General features: G+C 44.3%; 2 protein-coding genes across 6 annotated transcripts in view; one reads left to right on the forward strand and one right to left on the reverse strand.

Moving 5' to 3' along the window:
* Positions 1-10,471, forward strand: part of LOC122173646 (RNA-binding protein 14-like) — a 28,343-nt gene extending 17,872 nt beyond the window's left edge. Inside the window, exons 2-3 of one of the 2 annotated variants that reach the window (XM_065553086.1) lie at positions 2,538-2,599; positions 4,280-10,471. In XM_065553086.1, the coding sequence (XP_065409158.1) occupies positions 2,538-2,599; positions 4,280-4,291 (74 nt within the window). In that variant the 3' untranslated portion in view covers positions 4,292-10,471. Of the gene's footprint in view, positions 1-2,537 lie in introns of both variants that reach the window. The other variant, XM_065553085.1, reaches the window with a different exon arrangement.
* Positions 1-21,741, reverse strand: part of LOC101930877 (RNA-binding protein 4B) — a 72,150-nt gene that overhangs the window by 45,728 nt on the left and 4,681 nt on the right. The window contains exons 3-4 of one of the 4 annotated variants that reach the window (XM_005307965.4): positions 14,421-15,140; positions 10,195-10,810 (exon numbers count right to left, since the gene is read on the reverse strand). In XM_005307965.4, coding sequence (XP_005308022.1) covers positions 14,428-15,140 — 713 coding nt within the window. In that variant the 3' untranslated portion in view covers positions 10,195-10,810; positions 14,421-14,427. The other 3 variants (XM_065553081.1, XM_005307967.4, XM_005307966.4) reach the window with 3 other exon arrangements.

A 21,741-nucleotide genomic window follows, 5' to 3' on the forward strand; every position in this document is an offset into this window, starting at 1 on the left:
GTTTATATCCCACAGCTCAAAGGAATCTCAAGTATCCTTGCTATATATCTTTGCCTTTGTCACTGGTTCAGGGTAATTACCCTTACCTTCCAAGAAGATGGGACCCAGACCTTTCTCTCTCTGAATCTGCTCACTACTGTCTTAAATAACTCCCTTTCCTTGAGAGCTAAGCTCATCATAACTGGCATAGACAAAACACATTGCTAACCTAGTACCATGAACTCTGCCTGATGTGGCTCTGTGAAGACCCGAGCTGAGAAGTGTATTCAGGTTTCAGAAAGCCTCGTGTATTTGCATATCTTGCAGTAGGAGACTTTTCCATTAAATAAAGGTAAGAGTATTTATCTAGTGCACGTTATCAAGTACATGCAAAAGTAACTTCTTAGCAACTAGCTTTGACAATACGAAGGTTTGTTACTGTCTGTGCTGGCCTTGGGACTACACCAACACTAGCCTGCTACTGCATTTTCAAGGTTTGTTACTGTCTGTGCTGGCCTTGGGACTACACCAACACTAGCCTGCTACTGCATTTTCATGGTTCCTTCCAGCCCGTGGACCAACAGCAACTACCTTATAAACATGCTATTGTCACTGCACACTATGTATGAATTTTAATTCCATCAGCATCCTTTTAAATGGTCTCCAAAGGGAAAGAATGTACTTTTGAACAGAAACTTACTGGTGAACTTTTTTACAAACTGTCTAGGAAATGACTAGAAAAGTACTAGGGTCTTGATTACTCATTGGAATGTGACCCTTTTGTGCAGAAATGTCACTTGTACTTTATGTACACCTTATCCTGTTTGAATATAGGATGCATTTTCTGTAAAAGGTTAAACTCTTTCTTTAAATCTCCTCCTCCAGTGAGATTTGTGGAGATGAATATGTAACCAATGTGAAGGTTTATCAATACTTGATTCAGCATTTACAAAAGCTAATACACCTGCTAACCAAATCTATATGTGCTTCCAGGTGCCAGTAGTTGTATATTTATAGTAGATGCATTAATGACACACTACAGCAAGTGCTGTGACTGAAAGAAGTAATGCTGCAATGTAATTCTAAACCATTACCCTGCTGGCACTTTTTCATTATTCTGCAATGTTGCAAAGGTAGTTTCTTACATTCAAGGGGAGGAAAGAAGAAAAACAGGTTCAGTTTTTCAACTAGAGAAGGAAAGTTCCATGCTGCTGTATGCCATGGAGTACTGCCATGCAGGATCAAAGACAACCACCCTCTGCCAAAAATCACCACTGCCCCTCCACCTGAGCTGAAGGCTATAACTCTAAAGTGACTGAATTAAAATATTTTTTAAAAATTAACTATTTTCCCACTATAATTACCCTGCCTGCAGACAGTATATGGAGTAGAAGTCAGTTCAATCTTCATGGAAATCCAGCTAGAAGGAAGTTAAGGAAAATAGTTTTAAGAACATCCCATGCACTAAGTACACCTAAGAACGGCCATACTGGGTCAAACCCATAGGTCTATTTAGCTTCGTATCCTATTTTCCAACAGTGATTGCCAATGCAGGTACTTCAGAAGGAATGAACAGAACAGGTAATCATCAAAGGATCCATCGCCTATTGCCCATTCCCAGCTTTTGGCAAATGGGGGCTAGGGACACCATCCCTGCCCATCCTGATTAATAGCCATTGATGGACCTCCTCCATGAACTTAGCTATTGTATATAGTCGTTCATAAGCTGAATATTTTTGGTAAAAAAGTGATGCATCAAAGAGTGGGGGTCGGCTTGTAAACGGGTCTACACCAAAATTTGATAATTTTTAACTCCATGGAATCATTGAATTGAGTATCTAATACATTGTCTTTTGCTTACCTAGAGTGTCTGCAGGCATGGAGCCCCTCAGTTCCCTGTGGCCGCGGTTTGCCCTTCCCAGCCAATGGGAGCTGCAGGAAGTGGCATGCCTTGCCGCTCCCATTGGCTGGGAATGGCGAACTGCGGCCAAAGGGAGCTGAGGGGCTCATGCCTGCAGATGCTCCAAATAAACAAAACGTCCCGATCCACCTGCGGCTTACCCTGACTGCAGGGAGCCAAAGTTTGCCAACCCCTGAAATATAGGGTCGTCTTATGAAAAGGTCATACAGTTTTTGCTATTTTTACCTAACCATCTCGGGGGTTCAGCTTATAAATGAACAAGTATATACGGTAGTTCTTTTTTGAATTCTGTTATAGTATTGGCCTTCACAACATCCTCTGGCAAAGAATTCCACGGGTTACCTGTGTAGTGTGTGAAGAAATACTTCCTTTTGTTTGTTTTAAACTTGCTGCCTATTAATTTCATTTGGTGACCCCTAGTTCTTGTGTTTATAAGGAGTTAATAACACTTCCTTACTTTCTCCACACCAGTCATGATTTTATAGACCTCTATGATATTCCCCCTTTAGTCGTCTCTTTTCCAAGCTGAAGAGTCCTAGTCGTTAATCTCGCATCATACAGAAGCTGTTCCATACCCCTAATCATTTTTGTTGCCCTTTTCTGTATTTTTTCCAATTCCAATATATCTTTTTTTGAGATGGGGCGACCAGGTCTGCTTGCAGTATTCAAGATGTGGGCGTACTATGGATTTATATAATGGTAATATATTTTCTATCTTCTTATATATCCATTTCCTAATGATTCCCAACATTCTTGTTAGTTTTTTTTTTTTTTGACTGCCACTGCACATTGAGTGGATGTTTTCAGAGAACTATCCACAGTGACTCCATGATCTCTTTCTTGAGTGGTAACCGCTAATTTAGACCGCGACATTTTATACTCCAAGAAGCAGTATAGGTACCTACCACTCCTTCCTCTCTAAGCACAAACCTAAACTTGGCTTATGGGCAGTTGCTTTGTCATAGATATGCCACAAACTATAAACAAATGGAACTACATGTGCAACTCCAAATTTTACCCTATTTAGCATTGGGCCAAGTAGCATTAAACGGCTTGCTGCTAGCTGATACCTTTATGCTAGTATTGTGCCAATTAAGCAGCAGTCACTTCCACTCACTACCATTTGGCTAAATCTATTCCAATAAAGCAGTGTTAATAGTTCATAAGTACACAAGAAAAATCAGAAAGTAACACGTGATCAATTAGGCTACCCATACCCAGCTTGAGTCCAGCTAAGAGAGCAAAACGGCTACCCTTCAGGAAACAGGAAGGCAATAGAACATAAATGTTGGCATTCATGTGCAAGAATGAAATTAGGACTATGAATTTGAACAAATAACTAAAGGGTGTTTTTGTTGTTTAAGACAATGATAGCTGAAGCTGGAAATTAGTGGGGATTTAAGCATGAAGTGGCTGAGCTGCTAGGAAAAAATGTACAATGCAGGGGTGGCCAAACTTACTGACCTTTCGAGGCACATACAACAATCTTCAGAAGTTCAAGAGCTAAGGCGGGAGGCACCTGCTGGGGCTCAGGGCTTCAGCTCCACTTCTACTGAAGCCCCAAGACCCCCTCCTTGCTGCAAGGCAGAGGTCCCGAGCTCCTCTCCCCTCCCCCCAAAGTCTGGTAGGTGGAGAATGGGTGGGGGAGGGTGGGTGTCTCTGTGAGCTTCACTTTAACTGTAAAAGAGCCGTATGCGGCTCGCAAGCCAGTTTGGCCACCGCTGGTATAATGCTTTATTAAAATCATTTTTTTGGACTGGAGAATATTAAATAGTATACCTATGTTTGAAAAAAGGCTCTAGGGAGTTACCAATCAGTCAGTCTAATTTCTGTCTGGTAAATTAGTTGAAAGGATAATTTACTAAAATACCTAGATCATATTAAGATAGATTCCAACCAATAAAGCTTCTCCAAAGAAAAATTCTCATTCAGCTATAAAAATTATTTGAATGTGTCAATAAGACAGTCATTGAAAGAGAAATGAGTGCTATACTTTGTTTTCAAAAGGCTGTTGACAAAGGCCCTCCCTGGAGGCTAATAAAGAAACTAGTGCTGATATGAGATGTGAAGTACCACCCTGAATCAAAAACTGGCTTAGAGTAGAAATAAATGGTAGTGTGGCCAGAGGTTGACAGTGCTGTGATCTGAGGTTCTGTATTAAGATGGGTGGTGGTAATATATTTATAAATGATTGGGAAAAGGAAGTGAGAAGCCACGTGGCAAAATTTACATATGACACAATGTTTTTAAGTCAGTAAAGACCAGAAAAGACTCTGAGGAACTGCAGAGGGTCCTAACCATGCTAAGGGAGACGGCAACCTGATGCAAAGTAATGCATGTTAGGAGGGGAGTCTCTAAACTACTTCTGTATCTTACTAGATTGTAAATTAACTGTATCCACTCGAGGAAAAGCCCAGGGCATCACTGTGGACACTGAAGACAACTGGTGAATGAACAGCAGCAGTCAAATAAGCAAACAAAATATAGGATGCATAAGGAATGTGACAGAACATATTCTATTGGCATTATGAATGGGTCATCCTCATCTGGACTACAGGGTGGTATTGGTTCTCATCTCATCTCCAGAGAGACAGCAGAATTAGAGGGGATTCAGAGACAGGGAAGGAGACTGATTAAGATGCTGGGAAAAAATACATATGAAGAGAGACTGAAAAAATTGGGACTGTTTAGTGAGACATGATAAAATTATATAAATAAATGACTGCCATAGAAAAGAGATCAGAAACTTCTATATTAATAACATCAGAACAAGAGGATAATCAAAATTGAAAGGTGGCAAATTAAAAGCTGATAAAAGGAAATACTTTTTCACACACACACACACACACTGCATCCCTTAGCCAGTGGAACTTATTGCTGAGAGTGGAGCAGCGTTCAGTAAGAGACTCGATGTTTATGTGGGCTGATGCTCTCACCCTTCCAACTATGGAGATCTATGTATCAGGAACGTGTGTCAGCATATCCTTCCAAGCTGGAAAGCATGCCCAAGTCAGTCAGCAGATGGAGCACAGCATGCAGGACCCAGGTTGAGTGAGTAGATCAGTGGTCCCTAACCTTTTTTGTCTGGCAGCGCCAGACGACGAGCCACAGAGGACCATGGCGGCGGACGAGCATCTGCTGAAATGCCGCTGACAAGCGGCAACATCAATAGGTGTCGCTGCCGAAATGCCGCCGAGAAGCAGAGTCCTCCAGAGGCATCGCCACCGAAATGCCAAAAATCGGCAGCATTTCGGCGGTGACGCCTCTGGAGGATGCTGCTTCTCGGTGGCATTTCAGGCGGATGCTCGGCTGCTGGCCAGTACGTGGGCGCACTTAGACGCCCCAGCGGGCACCCTGGCACCCACAGGCACCGCGTTACAGACCCCTGGGGTAGATGGACAGATGTGTTGGGTGCATCCTAAACCCTCAGGGTGTGTCATATGACTTGTCCCCAAACACTGGCTCCACTCTGGTGGGTGAGGAGTAGGGCAAAATCAAAAACCCCCTCTCCCTGAGAGGTGTGAAGAGCATAGTAGGTGGATGGGGCAATGGAAGTGCTTATGGCAAAGATAACTGTCCAGACTCTCAAAGTGACTGAGGTGCAGGGGGAGACTGGGATATTAGGACAGCATATACAGACTCCATTCCCATCCTCCCCCCTGGCTGGGGCTTGGTGGCACAGAACAACTCCAAGAGACAGACTCAGGCTGAGAAAGCAAATCCTAGTGTATGCGCAATATGCCTCAGGTGGCCAGGCTTCACCAAATTTGGTCTGCTGGTTGGATCATTAACTGGCCTGGATCATGTGACTGCTAATCCATGCCCCTTGGAAAGCACTGATGTAACTGCCCACCTGAATATTTTTGTTGGTTTTGCAGTTTGGCTTCACCAGGGCCAAATACTCTACCCTGCCTGCACACTTTTAGATGGCAGAGGAAGCTTGGCATACATAGTCTGCTCTGCACAGCTCCAAACCTGGGACACAGCTACCTTTCCGCATTCAGCAGAAAATCCCCCCTGCACCCATTAGCTCCTAGTCCTCCTTCAACAGAGGGATTCCCTGCTCCTCAGTGTACGTGTATGGCCCATTTAGCACAGAGAGCTCTCCATAACCAGATGAAATTGCAACTTCCCAGTGTACTTTAATTTCCCATGCCAATAACAAGAGCATTAGGGTTATAATCCCATTCCCAAAGCAGGCCTTGGATTGAAAACCTGAGTGCTTCTGAAAAGGAATGGAGGAGAGGGGGAATGGTGGGTTCCTGAGAGAACTTTTCACCCTGCAAACTCCCAGTGGGAAGATGAGGTGTTAACAGTCCCGCTGCTATCACTGGTCTTCTGGCCCGTGGAGGGGATGAATACCTAGCTTAACCTTAATACTCCTCAGGATTGAGTTTCCCTCCACCATACTCTCTAAACCTCCCACCACTGTGGTTCAACCCAAGGGGAAGTTAATTACAAGCCCCACCAGCTGCAGAGGAAGCAATGAGGCCTGTAAAGGCCATGCTCTGATTGGCTGCCGATTATGTCAAAGCCCAAATCTTTGGGAGAAAGGAGAGCACGTAGATGTGGGACCCTGCACTTCAGTCATTTACACCAGTGCAAAGTCCTAGCACATCACAGCAGCAGCATTCTGCACCCTGCTGGTACTGGTGTCAGAGACCACACAGCCCCCTCTTTCTCCAAAGAGTAGATGGTAGGAATCCAGCTGCCTCTATGTGGCATTCAATTGAGAAAGGGGGATTTTCACACCAAGTCTGGCTGCTTATTTTTTGTCTAAATGGGAGCTGCATACTTTAGAAAAAAACTCTGCCTGCCAGTCACTATCAAACACCTGAAAATCTGCCTCCCAGTATTTAAATGCATTAACAAAAGGAGATCCAAGCAAGGGGAAAGAAGTGCATCTTTTGCAAGATAGCTGCCTGGGGGGAGTGAAGGCATATTTAGGCCTGAGAGAAGCCTGCTGTGGATTTTAAATGTCTGGTCTGATAACATTTAACAGCATAAGTAGAACTGTGTATGTGTAAGAAATTGTAAAATAATAATGTTTGTAAGAACAAGAAAAAATAAGTAACTAAAAAGCTAGAAAAGATCGGTTTGAACTAACACCAAACTTGTTCTGCCCGTGGAAGGGAGTTAACCTGGAAATGAGAGCCTAACACAGATGTATAAGAAAAAATAAAAACTTATTTATGTTTGTGTAATAGAGGGAAGTTGAAACTGTATTGTCCACTTCTGAAGGCGACTATGATGAGATCAACCTGATGATCTTCCCACTTGTAACTGATCACTACTTGCTGAGTATTTTGCCTTAATAAAGATTTTAGCTCCATCTGCTGAGTAAGTGAATCTTAATCCACTACCACCCAGCCTAGCAATCATGAGAGGGCATTAATACTTGAGCTAAAAATAGCCCTTCTATTGGCTCAAAACCACCAGACTATGCAAGAAACTACACACTGCCCTCTCTTGCCTGTAAAGGGTTAGCAATGAGCTTATATCAAGTCTGCTCCTTTGTCAGCCACACAGATTTTCAATGAGCGTAGCTGCTGTGGGTGCAAGCTTCTGCCAAAACAGGAAAAGAGAGAATAGATCACACTTGGGGTTCATCTACTCCAGAATCTTGTCTCCAAGAGCAGACAACAGCAGACAGTTCAGGGAAAGGAAATCTGCAGTAGGCAGTGATGGGATAACTGCCTCCCTGTAGTTAGAAGTTGGCTTGTGTCCTCATTGCTTCCAAAACACCTGCTTATTTTTAATGTCTTTTCTAATTCTGGTTATTCTCATTAGCTATGTAAGTGTCTGATATCCTGAATCCTGCAGAGCTTATGGCCTCAATGCTGTCAAGTGGGAATGAGTTATATAGGCTAGTTCTACATTATCTGGTGGCTTGCAAGAAGTGAACTGTGGTGGAATTCAGTCCCCCATCACTTAAAGCTGCAAATAGAAATTGGACATATCTTTTTAAAAGCTATGCTTTAGCTCAACCCTAAGCAATTGGGCTTGATGTAGAAATCACTAGGTGTGGTTCTCTGGGTTGTAAAATGCCAGTCAAATTAGATGATCAGAGTGGCCACCTCTAGTATGAACATTCATGAACCGAGCAGGTGCCTGCATGAGCAAAACCAACACAATTGTCACTCACTTGTCAGTTTCTTAGCCCAAATGCTGACTCTAAATATGAGTACTCTGAATGCAATATTGAGGGGCTCCTCCCACTCCAGCTATTTGACAGTAACCCACATCTGTAACTCATAATGTTTCACAGGGAGGAGAAGGGCTATTGTCTACTGCGTAACCTTGTACCTCACGGTGTGTGTTTTCTGCAAGGGTGGAGTCTTTCTTGAAAGCAAGCAGCATTATTATTAATAAAACTCATTGCAAGAGCAGCTAGAGGCTAACCAGCTCAGTCTCAACATGCTAGGCACTGTGCAAACAATTGTGTATTGTAGGAGCAGCTAGGGACCCCAGCATAGTAAGCACTGTATAAACACACCACATAAAGAGAGGCCCCGCAGTAAAGGACTTATAAGGAGACATGGCAAACAGAAGGCAGCATGATAAGCAGCAGTCACAGCATCACACTTGCCTAATGTTGAACTTCTTGTACATTGCATGGCAGAGGAGAGCTTTAAGGAAGGGCTGTGAAAGATGACATAAGTGTTGAATGTTTACAGAAAATGCACAAAGAGCTTAGGTCCACACATCAACAGTATTTGAGGATCCACACCTTATTTTTGTTGCCCTAATGTAGCCAGCTAGGCAGTGATCACTAGCTACATAAGAAGGAAGTTTTTGGTATGTGTTAGTTGGAGGATAAGGGGATGATGGCTTTACAGATTTGGATGGGGAGCTTTTCCCCAGAGGAAAAGGGCAGCATAGGCCAATGCACAAAAGTGATGGTGTGAGAGAGGGAATTTAAAACACGAGATTAGAGGAATGTAGAAAATGGCCTCAGATGGGAGCTGTTGAGGCTTGCCCTATTTCTGTTTTCCTACTCATTTCTTCACTAGACTAGATTAGGTAGCTAGATTTGAGGACATCAGGGATCTTGAGACAGGGTGGCGGCAGCAGGAAACCCCACCCCCAGGAAGAGAACCAGCTACAATGGCCCACTCAGCAGGCCACAAGGAAGCAAGATTCAGTAGCAGGATGGCTATGAGGCAGCTTTGGATAAGTTCAAAAAGCTAACAAAGTACAAGGGGAAAAAAAAACCCTCCTCATTCTAAGCCTACACCAGCTCAACTGCTGTGTTTCTTCACTGAGCAGATAAGGCCCTTCTATGTCACCTTCAGACATCAGAAGTTAACAGGTAAGGTACCTGACTGAGAAAGCAACTGCTGTGAGTGTACCTCCATGTACTCAGCTGGGAATGCACATCAAAAGCATTTCTTGTACCCACACTATTGTGCAGGATCTCACTCAGGCATTTACCCAGCTCAGGAGCTTTTCCTCTTTTGCAACTAGATCATAACCTGCCACAAGCCACCTCCTCACCCGGCTTTCCTTGCAGACTACAGATTTGATTATAGAGTGGTGCTAGTAAGACAGTCAGAGTAGACTAAACTAGATGGAAATAGATTTGTTCAGGCACCTCCAACTCTGAACTTGGCTCATGCCCTTCAAGTTTATCAAAAGAGACATACAGCAGCTTCTCTCTTCAGAGGGATTTGACAGAGCTGGGCTGACAGCAGCAGGGTTGCTGCTACAGAGATCTACTTACCTCCTTGTATCTTTTTCAAACTGCAACTTCTACAACAAGAGGAAACTGCTGAGAAGCAGTGAGATCAGCCTGTGGCTCTTTCCCCATGCAGCATAGACCCTATACAACCCTGAAGAGGGAATTCCACATCAAAGCAGCATGAATAAGGTTGTAAGTCCTGCAACAGCTGACTGCTGAGAAATTCCTGCCTACTGTTGCCTCTTAAAGGGTATAGCTTAGACCTAGATGATACTCAGAGGTGAACTGGAAGGGACTAATGCATAATCCCATGGCTGAGGACTCTGGAGACCTGAGTTCAATTGCCAATTCAGCTACAAATTTTTCCTACTGTTACTGAGTCCCTACTCCTGCCCCTTGTCTTGTCTATTTAGACTAATCTTTTGATAGCTATATGTATTTACAGTGCACACCACAATGGGACCCCCACTGTCCTTTGAAGTTCCAGGCACTACTATAATAGTGGCTTAAGTATGCGGTCTTGAACTGTTTCATTCCATAAAATCACTCCCACAAGCTTAGACCAGTGCACCATGCATGGTTCTGGTTTACACAAGACACAAGTATACTCTCATCTGTTACAAGTGTTTATTTTGCTGGAAAAAGAGAGGTGGTCAAACGATGCTAAACTTCAGAGAGAAGGAGAGTTACAGGTTATATTCCAAAAATAATGGTGGGGCAGAAGAGACGACTCCAGACTGCAGGCTAGAACTAAGGGTGGCAGGCTTCGCAATACTACGTTAAGATATATTTCATAGTTAACTAAGACTGGTTATTCACCTTTAAAAACAAATATACTATTAAATAGGCAAGCTACAAACTGAACTGCAAGAGGAAGACAGTAATCCCAAGCATGTCTCCAAAAAAGAGTAAACTAGCACTGCAACTACTCTAGCTCAAAAGCTGGGCTTAAATTGGATAAAGGGTACTAAGGTCCCAAAGAGCAGCAAAGAATAATGGCTCTAGGGTCATGGGAAAATAAAAGGCCAAAAAATTATTCAAAGCAATTTCTGAAAAATAGAAAAAGGAAGTTAAGTTACTTTTCACTACACTTTGAAGAGAGACAAATGTCCATTAAGAGTAAATGCATTAGCCGTGATCAGTATGCTTTGAAGCCCAGCACAGTTTGACACGTACGATATAGATTTCACGTGCAACAGGAACCCGACGTCCAGCCGCACATATCCTACCTGAAAGATAAAAAGCACAATTCATTCAAAGGCCTAAAGACAGATTTCTGCCCTCAAATACACTCAGGCCACCTTGAGTCTCCTGTACAAAGAAGAGGTGCATTTCCTAGAGAAAAAGTCAACCTATCTGTTCCTGAAAGTCACAAAAATCAACATGAGAAACTCTTAATGGTTATGGCATTATTGAGGTTCCAGTTTCCAAGCTCTGTATTAATTGGGTCCAAAACCAAAGACAGAAAATTGGGCTTCATGTTTACTTCTTGGTCTTGGCTGTGGTTTGGTCAAACAAGTTCAGGCTTTTGCTTTTACCGCAAAGAGCTGCTCCTTTATAGAATTCATTGCATTTATAGAGAAAACCACTTCATGTGTAATTATACTCCATTTATTTCCTCTGTTAGAGGCAACTGTATGGAAACTGACCTCCAAACTCTGAAAAACTCTGAAGATTATATTTGTAAGGGAATGGGTCCTTAATGACCAATGACTGAGTTTTGAAAAAAGTTACTCCAGAGCATGTGCAGGCAGCCCTCCCATACTGGAATCCATTTCAAGTTCTTTCAGTTAAAAGATTTAAGTTTCTAATTTTTAAGACAGCCTTCCTAATCTGACCAGTACAGCATATCTCTGAGTCCACAGGCAGATCTAGTGGTTTTGCTGATGCTCATCATTTTGCCAAGCAGCAAAACAAAATTAACTAAAACCGATTCTGTTCATAGCTGCTGTTCAGAACTCCTTAGGCAGAGCTAGGAAGCCAACAACCAAGTCAGTTTCACTTTATAGCTGCTTGGCAAAGCAAACACCACAGCAGGGCCTGGAGCAGCAGAATCTTCATCCTGGCCCTTCCCTACCAACAGCCAGCTGGTGTGGGGAGAAGAGAAAACTCCTTTTTCCAGTAGTTAGAGGGCAATGGAGCACCAAGCCAACTTGACCTCTAATAGCCAGAGCCGGATACCGAAGACCTAATGTTCACATGGGGCCCAGGATGGACATCCTGATTAAAATCCCTGTGCCTGCCCCCTCTACTGGGGTGACAAGAAGAGCACAGAGGGCTTCCATCAGTACATTGACCTGGTCCTTTACAACAGGACCTACTTCTAGGTGGCAGGGAAGATTTTTTCCAAGGACAGAGAGTAGTTCTGCTTCTTAGAATGTACCTAAACAAAGTTTTATAGGAGGCATCTGCTGTGCTGTAGCTATTGGTATGAGTGGGCCAATTAAACAATCACTGTAGTTTAATACAGTTAAGTGTAGCATTCAAGTTATGGCATTAACAAAATCCTGTTCAAATATCTTCTCTGAAATGCAGTAGCATCAAGACCTCCAGCCCATTTAGAAGCTCATCTTCTTGCTGTGGATCTACCTTTCCAGAACATGGACTAAAAATAGCTCCCCAGGTTGAGGTTGTTCTTGCTCACAATTCAAAGACCGCTTGAATTAAACAAGAAGAGAGAGAATTAAGAAATCAGATAGCTCAGTCTCCAGAAGATTTTGGGTGAAGTCTTCAAAAGCACTAAAATGGCATAGGAACCCAAATCAACAGGGGTTAGGCACTTTTGAAAATTTTACCTTTTGGCCTTTAAACAATGTCCAAGAAATTTAGGTTTAAAAACCCCATTTACTTTACACAAGGTTTCTTTTAATAAAGTTTAAAGTGCCCGAGGACCCTACTTACTTGCAGAAACTGCTTCCTGAACACAGACTCTCAGCAGCTGACTTTAGGGATTAAGGGTAAAATGTTCCAAAGTGCCTAATTGATTTAGGAGCCTAAATCCCAACAGACATGGTGTCTTGTATTCAGCTTGGTGTCTTCTTGCACTGAAATGGAAACTTATTACAAGATTCATTGCAACCCTACATGAACCTAACTGCTAATGCACTTTTGAGAGAGGATGCAGAATGGCCTACTCAGTGGGGGAATCAATAGATAACTCTCCAATGCAATACAACAAAAGCAACCCCTGGAAATGCACTGCCTGGGCCTCTTTTGCTGTAATCAGATGGGTCATTGAAGAACAAAATGCTACTACCTGGCTAAACTCAGCTCAGAGTACAATGCTGTTATTTGAGTCAGAAACTTCTGCTCTCTCTCATTACTTTTACATTTGAACCCTGGCCACATGCAAGAGGAGCCCTGGGAGATTCCCAGGTCCTTCCCGCTAGGAGTGGTGCAATGACAAGGCGAGAACCTTCATGCAAGGTGAGCTGAGTGAAGAATCCAACCCTGTAAAGTGAAGTCCCTCCCACGACAACAGACTGGTAGGAGAACTGGACACACCAGCTACACCTGGTGTGTAAAAGGGGGCTCAGATTTAAGCTGAGAATTCTAATCCTTCATCACCTTTCAAATCCTCTGGCCCCTCCTAGGTCACCTACTATCACTGGAGGCCATGCCACAAGCTTCCAACTGTTTAAACTGAGACAAGTTAAAGCAGTTGTGGGTGAATGCTCCTGTTCCTCGGAAGCAGGCATTATGGTAAACAGGATGCTCGTTGGCAGGAACGAACAAGACAGTGACCATTGTCCTCAATGTAAGACATTCTCCTGACTCTCAGCAACTTGCAAGCTCCAAATATTATTTTGTGAACAGTATTTGTGGTAGTTCAGACCAGTAAGACAGTGCCCCTGCCCTGAAGGCTTTAACTTCCCAACTCATCTCTGCTCCTGAAGTCCCAAGAGGAGCAGACAAGTGCCAGTAACTTCTTTCATCTTTGACTCGTTCAGCGCATGTGCCCTCCCCCTTCCTAAATTAGACTACTATAGCTCCCTCTCTGTGGGGGCTCCCACAAGGCCATTGGGAAGCTTCATCTAGTACAGAAGAGACTGCTCAGAGGAAACTAGACCCACGCTCCACACAATAGTTGTAAGTCATTTCACCTGGAAATTCGTGCTCACTGCAAGTTACAATGCCCTAGATATTCTGGGTCCTAAATAGCTCCCCACAACATCACATCCCAGTACAGGAGTTTGAAGGAACACCACCGCAAAGGGGGGGGAGGGGGCGCAGAGCTCTCAACAACCCTCTCATCATAAAGCTGAGCTTATTCTTAGAGTATAGTGACAACTGTAATCATGCTCTGGCCTTTAACTGCAGGAATCCCCTTGACAATTAATCCCCTGGCTGTATCCCCATAATTCCATTCCTGGTCTTATTAATGTAGCTGTACAGTAGCAGCATAGGTAATATAAAACATGCTCTATTTGGGGGGAAATGTTCCAAGCCCTACATGTACACCTGTTTCAGTTATATGCACAATGCACTAGATTCTCTGGTGACAGATACCTCAGAAAAACATGCGTTATTTCTGGACTTGACTCAGTTTACATTTCATTCTTACATCCTGGCTTTGGAAAATGTCTACTTCCAAGTAAAAGGCCTGATGTATGATTGATTTAAAATCCTAACAAGGGTCAAAGCTTTGCCAAATGCCTGACAAGTGAAATTCAGAGTTTAATAGGTGTAAGGCACTTTTTGCTAGCATCCAGTGATACAGGGCCAAATGTGCCCCTGTAGCACCATGTATGTTACATACTTAGAACCTAGGAAGAGGATCCCCATGTCCTCAAAGTATCAGGACAAAAAACGATGAACTAGACCGGAAAGTGCTCTCACCTCCGACTCAAAACGCAGAGTACCGCGCCCTGTCCGCATACGACTCCCGCCCGAACCGCTGAACATCGTAGAGGGAGGCCCGAGCGACCGACGAGACTGGAGACAGCTGACAACGTTCATAACCGTACGCCTCTCCGACGGTGGTGGCCGCGGTTGCCGTGCGACGCAGGGGGCTTCTATCCCGGGTGTAATAGGTGGAGGATGCGGCTGCTGCAGCGGCAGTTGCAGCTGCAGCTACTGCTGCTGCTGCTGCTCCCGGGGTTGGCAGCAGCGCTCTATCATAAGGGTCTAGGGTAGTAGTGAGGCGATTGGCCATGGCTGTGGTGGCGGCCATGGCTGTGGTGGCGGCCATGGCTGTGGTTTGTACTTGGGAGTATTGCGCATACTGCGAATACTGGGCCATTGTTTGCTCTGCATAGGCGTCGTATGCAGATGCCGTAGCATAGGGCCTCACGCGATATCTTTTGTAGTAGTCGACCATTGCTCCATACCCATCATCGTAATACATGGTCTCCCCATAGCCCGCGGGGTAGGGAGTGCGCACCGCTCCGTACTGCTCATTATAGGTTTCGGTAAAGTCAGGCACTTGCCCCGTGCGATCTACCGGACACTCTTTAGACCAGTGCCCTTCTTTCCCGCACCGATAGCAGCCACTCTTGTCTCCCATCCCGGGCGCGGTCCTGAGCCGACTGGTGGACAACTGCACGTGCATCCGCTTGCCTTTAAGAAACAGACGCAAGAATGGTTGCTATAATAAACTGATGCCACATGGAAAACCACAAGATTTGTAACAAAACAAAGCATATTAAATCTTGATTTAAAATGTATCAAGACAAGCTGATCGATTCACCCCCTCAGTACATCTAACCAGACAGCTACAATTATTGAGCATTCTGCCCATAAGTCAAACCAACAATTTTACCCGTCAGCTTTTACGGGATACTGGCTCCTCACTGTCTACTAAGATTTACCCCCGTGAAGCGATGCAGAGCCCCAAGAACAGACAGAACTCCCAAGAACTCCAGTGATTGTATCTGTCTTGGAATGGTTATTGATGGAACTCCGGAAGGAAACACATCCTGACAAATCCCAAGATGACTTTTCAGAAGATATCCATATAATGATTGTCAGAGCAGACCAGGAACAACACAGCATGAACTACCATACTTAGCAAGAGGGTTCAAGAAAGTTACATACATTGGCAGCACAAGTACAATTCAAAATGGTCTAGACTCTCTGGCCATTTCCAGGCCTGGTGAAGGCTGGGCATTACCAGATACGTACAATAAGCTCACACCACAGCAATCTTATGGCAGGCGATTTGCAGAACAGCTAAACAAAAAGGAGCCACGTGCCCACCATCCAGGCCACAGGGGAGACCAGGAGAAGTTAACTGGCAGAAAGGGCATGGGGATGGCTCCTACCAATGTCCAAAGAGATCTTTAACCCCCTTTTTAAAACACAAAGCCCGCAGCACCTGATGGGAAAAAGTAGCAGGATGGATATAGCAGTCATGGGCTCTGTGGACAAAGCATTGTAGAACTATTGCGTGTGCTTGTGGTTTTCCATTGCTTATGGTCAGTTTTGTGGAAAAACATTTTCCTCTGACACTGAAGTCAGTGGGAGCTGCTCTGAATGTCAGGCCACTTATTTAGATGCCTTTACAGCAATCTTGATATGCAAGTTTAGACTGTCAAGTTTGAAAGCACTAACTAAACTGTGTAAGGCAATCTTTCCATGCAAGTTAGCTATAAGCCTCTGGATAATTAACAGTTTTGTAATAGCAATTTGCTCTTCCACCTCAAATGAAAAAGCTACACACGAAATTTCTCACACTGCAAACACTTTGGCTGCATGTTTAGTCTGCAAACCTAACCTAGAACTAACTTGCTGTTCTGTTTTCAATATCAGTGAGTCCTGCGGAACTCAGTGCTAGATTTTTCTTTGGCAGTTTTCTTTGCCAAGATGTCTCAGCTGATTGCATACAGCAAGTGAGCTTCTCCTTGCAGAGGAGGCAATCTATTCTATTTAGATTCTTATACCATGCACCTTAGCACAGCAAGAATGCTGTAGTTGCATGCTAGATGTAGATGATGTACTACAAAGAAAGTGGATTTGCCAGTTAGCCCAAAGCAAAGGAGCATTTCAGACCAGAAACGGTCTACTTGTCACTCAAAGTTTTGACTGTAGGACAAGAGACTGAATATAGACACTACACAAAGGAGTTCTTGGTGTGAAACAGCCAATACTTCAAGGAGCATAATGTAGGGATCCTTGTGGTTTTGGTATTAAGGTCAGATTTAAGTATAGCACTTTTGCCAGCTAATCTGAAAAATATTTAATTGTTTGAATTACTGAGTTACTTGCTACTTTCAGTGTATTAAAGCTATTTATTGATCACCATTCTTGTGCTTTGCAATGTACAAAAGCAGAGGTGAGAAGGTCCCTCCAACCAGGTGACACTGAAGGAGCTTCTGCACTTGAAGCTGGAAAAGAAAAAAGCATTGTAACCACAACATGCGACCTCTATCTCCGACATGCATCCGGCCCTCAGCAGCATTCAGAGAGTCAAAACCCAGATTATATTCTACATCAAGAGCCACCATTTCAGTTAGATGTTACAGAACATAAATCACAACAGAATCCAGTAATCCTTTAGCCAGAAGTCCATAAACAGTCCCAGTTTAACTGCACAAGCTTATGGGTGATCTCTTGCCAGCTTGACTTACCTTAAGTTACAGAGATATAGCCAGTGTTTTCGGTAGCAAAGCAACTTACCACTATGGCACTTACCTGACAGAGAAGGACACCATTGCATTCACCTTCTACGGTGCTTCCCATCAAGTGTTTGAGACTGATACTAAACAGGTAGGAAAGTGCTGTAGGCTCAGGGCTGGAAAACCAGTTATACGATACTTGACCATAGCAACCTACCGAATAAAGCCAATCCTCTGCAGTGAGAGTTGAGCAGCCCTTTTTATATTCCATTTTATCATGAGGGACGGACTAGATTAATCCAAAGGCCCTTTCCATGCTACTCCAATGTAGATCAGATAGACTTGTCACATAGAATCCTTAAAAGAGTGTATATTCTCCTCAGCAGTCTGCCAAGACATCACATGGCCAGAAATACCTCTGCACAGTTCCAGTTAAAAATAGCTATTCTTAGACAGCTGTCAGGAGCTTGAGGCCACTATTTGGGTGTACATTTGACTGAAATGAGCATGACCTCTTGTTCTCAAGCATTTCTTTGAACAATTCCCATCTGGGCCTTCTGCCTCAAACATCACTTCTGCGAAAGGGACATGGTCCGCCAGGATGCATATTTGTGAAGATGGTCTGGGTGCAACATGGCCAACTTCCCCATGTTATAGATCAAGTGTATCATTTTCAAAAGTGCCCATGTCACTTTTGAAAATAGGCCTTAAGAGGTTAAGTGACACTTGTTTTTGAAAATGTTACCCCTAATGGTGCTTGTGTTTTCAGAAGTAAGTAATAAAGTCCCTCTCAGAAAAAAAACACAAGTAACTTCATTTTTTATATATTCTAGATTTCACACACACACACACACACACACACACTGGCAGCCCTGAAAGCTGAAGTAACATCTATAAAATAGGTCTGGCACTACCGGTGCCCACACAATGTGCCAGCATCCCCACCCAGCCAAAATGTCTTAATCCTGACCTGGAGGGCCACTTTGAAGGGGGTGGGGGGGTGGGGGGGTTCCATCCTCCATGGCCAGTTCAATCTTTGGACTTTCAGGGTTTATGAAAGGTGCACACCTGTTCAACAGGAACTGGGCTGGGACCCACCAGCTTATTTAATGGGAATTATGGAAGTGCTATGAGTAGGCTTGGAGGAATTTAATTTTTAATCAGAAAACCTCTATTTCACTGTACATACACTAACCAGTGGAAAAAATATTTCCATCGATAATTAAAATTTACAGATAGGCAACATAAGAAAAATGTGTTTTCCCCTATAATGCAGTAAAAATTTTTGGCTCCCGAGGACAGCGTTATATCGGGGTAGAGGTGTAACTATTGTCTGACCCTCCCTCCCCTAATTTCACACAACTGTGAACATTTAAAGCATTTTTTTAGATTTTTTGTTAATTTAAAATAATACTAGCCACCAAAATATTATAAAAATAAAATTCTGCCAAGCCTAGCTTTGGGGTGTTAACAGCTTTTGGTCACTGAGCCTGGGACAGAAGAATTAGTGGCAAGGTGCAAAACACCCTTTGTTTCATAGTCTGAATATAATCAATGAGAGAGTTCTATTTCTGCTTGTCACTAGAAAATGGAAACCAAATGTCTTAGCCACTTACGGTGCAGAGAAGTTTATTAGTAGAAACACGAAACAAGCACTCATGCATTAATAGCAGCCCTGCTACAAGCTTCAAATGGCTAATCTCCCTAAAATCCCATTAATTTCTATGTAGGCCATATGGGTATATGCAATGCAGTGTTTTAGACCCAAGACAGTCAGGCCTCCAGGCACACACCCTTTCTTTTACAGGGCTGCCTAAAGATACACCTGGCTGCTGCTTCTAAGAGAAGACAAATATTCTGTTCTAAACAGAAGAGCAGCTGTTTCTTTACTAAAGATTATGTCTACAAACCCTTAACAGGTTAACTTTTGGGATGAGGTGTTGAGAGATGCAGCATCACTTTCAATGGTTGTACCAGACATGCCCGTTAGCTGAGGTAGAGCTTCACAGCCTAACTCCCAAGACTAGATAGGGCGTACCCATTGTAGGACCCAAAGATCTGTGCACAGGTGTAACATGACAGTCTACAAATCCACTTGCTTTCCACATTGCACTAACAGATGGCTTTGTACTGCTGGAGCAGAGACAGCTCATGCAACCAAAACATTGGGAATGACAAAAATTGCACATCTGTTTTGTTGCCACTGCTCAGTGTTGATAAATTGAAAGTATTCCCTGCTATGTGCATTAATTTGAACGCTTACTGAGTTCCTAAATTAGCTGGATCAACTCTAAGAGATCTGGGCACCACTCTGGGCAAGTCAATGGAAACCAGTGTGCAGGAGCAAAGTGCTAAGGTACGTAAGGGATGGGATGGAGAATCCTGAAGATATAATGCCATTCTATAAATCATTGGGACACCTCCACCTAGAGTACTGTGTTCTATTTTGGTCACCCCAGCTCCATAAAGTATGTATCAGAAACAGATGAGGGCAAAAGACAGGTGATGAGAATTATGAGCCTGAAAAAACTCTCATATGAAGAGATTAAATGAATGGGGCCGTTTATCTTACAGACAAATGAGAGAATGTGATAGGAATACACAAAACAACAAATGGGATAGAGGCAATAGACTGGATGCTATTTACCCTCTCATCATACAAAAACATGGGGCTATTCCACAACAGTGATAGTGTTTCCTTTGACCTGTTTTAAAGTTGCTCCTCTTTCCACACTGAGCACAATTCACATGTGGAACTCACTACCTCAAGGTATCACCAAGATCAAAAACTAAGCAGGATTCAAAGAGTATTGACCATTTACAGGGATAAGGATAGCCAGAACAAGAACAGTAAATGTTATAAAAAGATGCAAGTTTTGGAAGAGATTTAAATTCTTCTGCTTCAGGGCAAGAGCTAACCTCCGCTGGGGTCTAGTTATCCCATCAATGCTATTACAGGGTCCCCTGAAGCTTCTCCTAAGCAGTTGGTATTGGCTGCTGTCAGAGACAGGATACCAAACTAGAAAGACCACATCTCTGATCCATTCTGATAATTCTCATCCTCCACAGCTCAAGAGTTCCAACAGAACAAGTCAATATCAATTCATCCCCTACCATGAACTCCCATTTTTTAGTTGATTAAGTCAATTTGTCTCAGGCTAAATTTGTAGGTAGAGTCTTCAAGATATCTTTCAGCCTCTTTACAATGCTTAAGGCAGCTAGGGAGGTTTTAAGTAGGCTTGGTAAGTCAGTCAGCTGACTGGTCAAAGAAGGTCAATTGATCCCCTATTCAGTCAAATACTGTCAAATACTCCAGCAAGATTGCTACGGCCTACCATTTCGATTGCATTATGGTGCCATTCTTTCATTTTTAGACCTTCTACTCCTGAGGGAATTCTGCACCAAAAAATTAAAAATTACACGCACAATAATTCTGCAAAAAAATTGTGTCAATAAATAAATGTAGCTCCAGCATGGCAGTGGGGAGCACAGGCCACTCACTGGCTGCACTGAGGTGGGAGATCACCCTGAAGCCCCCACCTCCCGCGGTACAGGGACTCGGCAGTGAGGCTGCACCTGACCTGATACAGTGCAAGGGCTGGGCCTGCCCCAGAAACACCCTGGGGCTCTGCCCCTCTGTGCCAGGTGCACCAGATGTGGGTAGGCAGGCTCAGCCCAGCCGGATCTAAGTGTGTGGGTGTGGGTGAGGGGGGGGGGGTGGAACCAGGTGTGGGACAATCTGGGTGCGGTGGCTCAGTGGGAGATCTGGATGCACAGGGGTTCGTTGGGGGGTTCCAGGTGCAGGGGCAATGGGACTCTGCAGTTGATCCAGGTGAAGGTGACTGGGGTTCAGCAGGGGGGTATGGGTGTGGGGAGATGGGGGGCTCCAAATGCCAGGGGAGTGGGGCTTGATGGGGTGGGAGTACAGGTGCAGCTGCTTGGGGATCAGTGGGGTGGAGGCCTGGGGGGCTCATCAGAGGGGTCCAGGTGTAGGGCTTGTCAGGGTGAGGATTCAATGGGCCTGCTTAATGGGGGAGCCCCAGTTGCGGCCAAGGGGATGCTGCATGCTGGTCTCCTGCTCCCGCTGCGATTCCCCTCCCCTTACTCCCACATTCCCCTCCCCCTGCCCTATTCCACTCCCCTTCCTTCCCCACTGCCTCTTCCCACACCCTCCCCTCATTTCCCACCCCATCATGGGCACTCACTGTTGCACAGAAAACAGGAAGGCTCCTAGCGCACAGAAGGGGAGCACGACTGGCACTAGGACCCAGGAGGCGGCGTTCAGCTGCAGAGTCAGGGGAGCCAGCCTCCTTCAGATGGGTAGCTCTGTCCATGCAGAAATGAGGGGGGCACCGGCTTGTAACCCCATGTACCCCCCCGCGCTGCATCTCTGTTTCAAGGGGAGCAATCCCCCCAAAAAACCTGCACCCATGGTTGTGCTCCCCCCCCCCCCCCCGCGCTTCCCTGTTTTCTGCAGGGAAACAGGAATTCTGTGGGCGGGGGGTACAGGGGGACATTTTCTGGGGGTGCCCAGTCACGCAGAATCCCCCCAGGAGTAACCTTCATTTCACAGTCTTCTGAGTTAAAGTAACTCAGTTAAGTAC

Source organism: Chrysemys picta, chromosome 7 (genome assembly GCF_011386835.1).
Source record: "Chrysemys picta bellii isolate R12L10 chromosome 7, ASM1138683v2, whole genome shotgun sequence".
NCBI lineage: Eukaryota > Metazoa > Chordata > Testudines > Emydidae > Chrysemys > Chrysemys picta.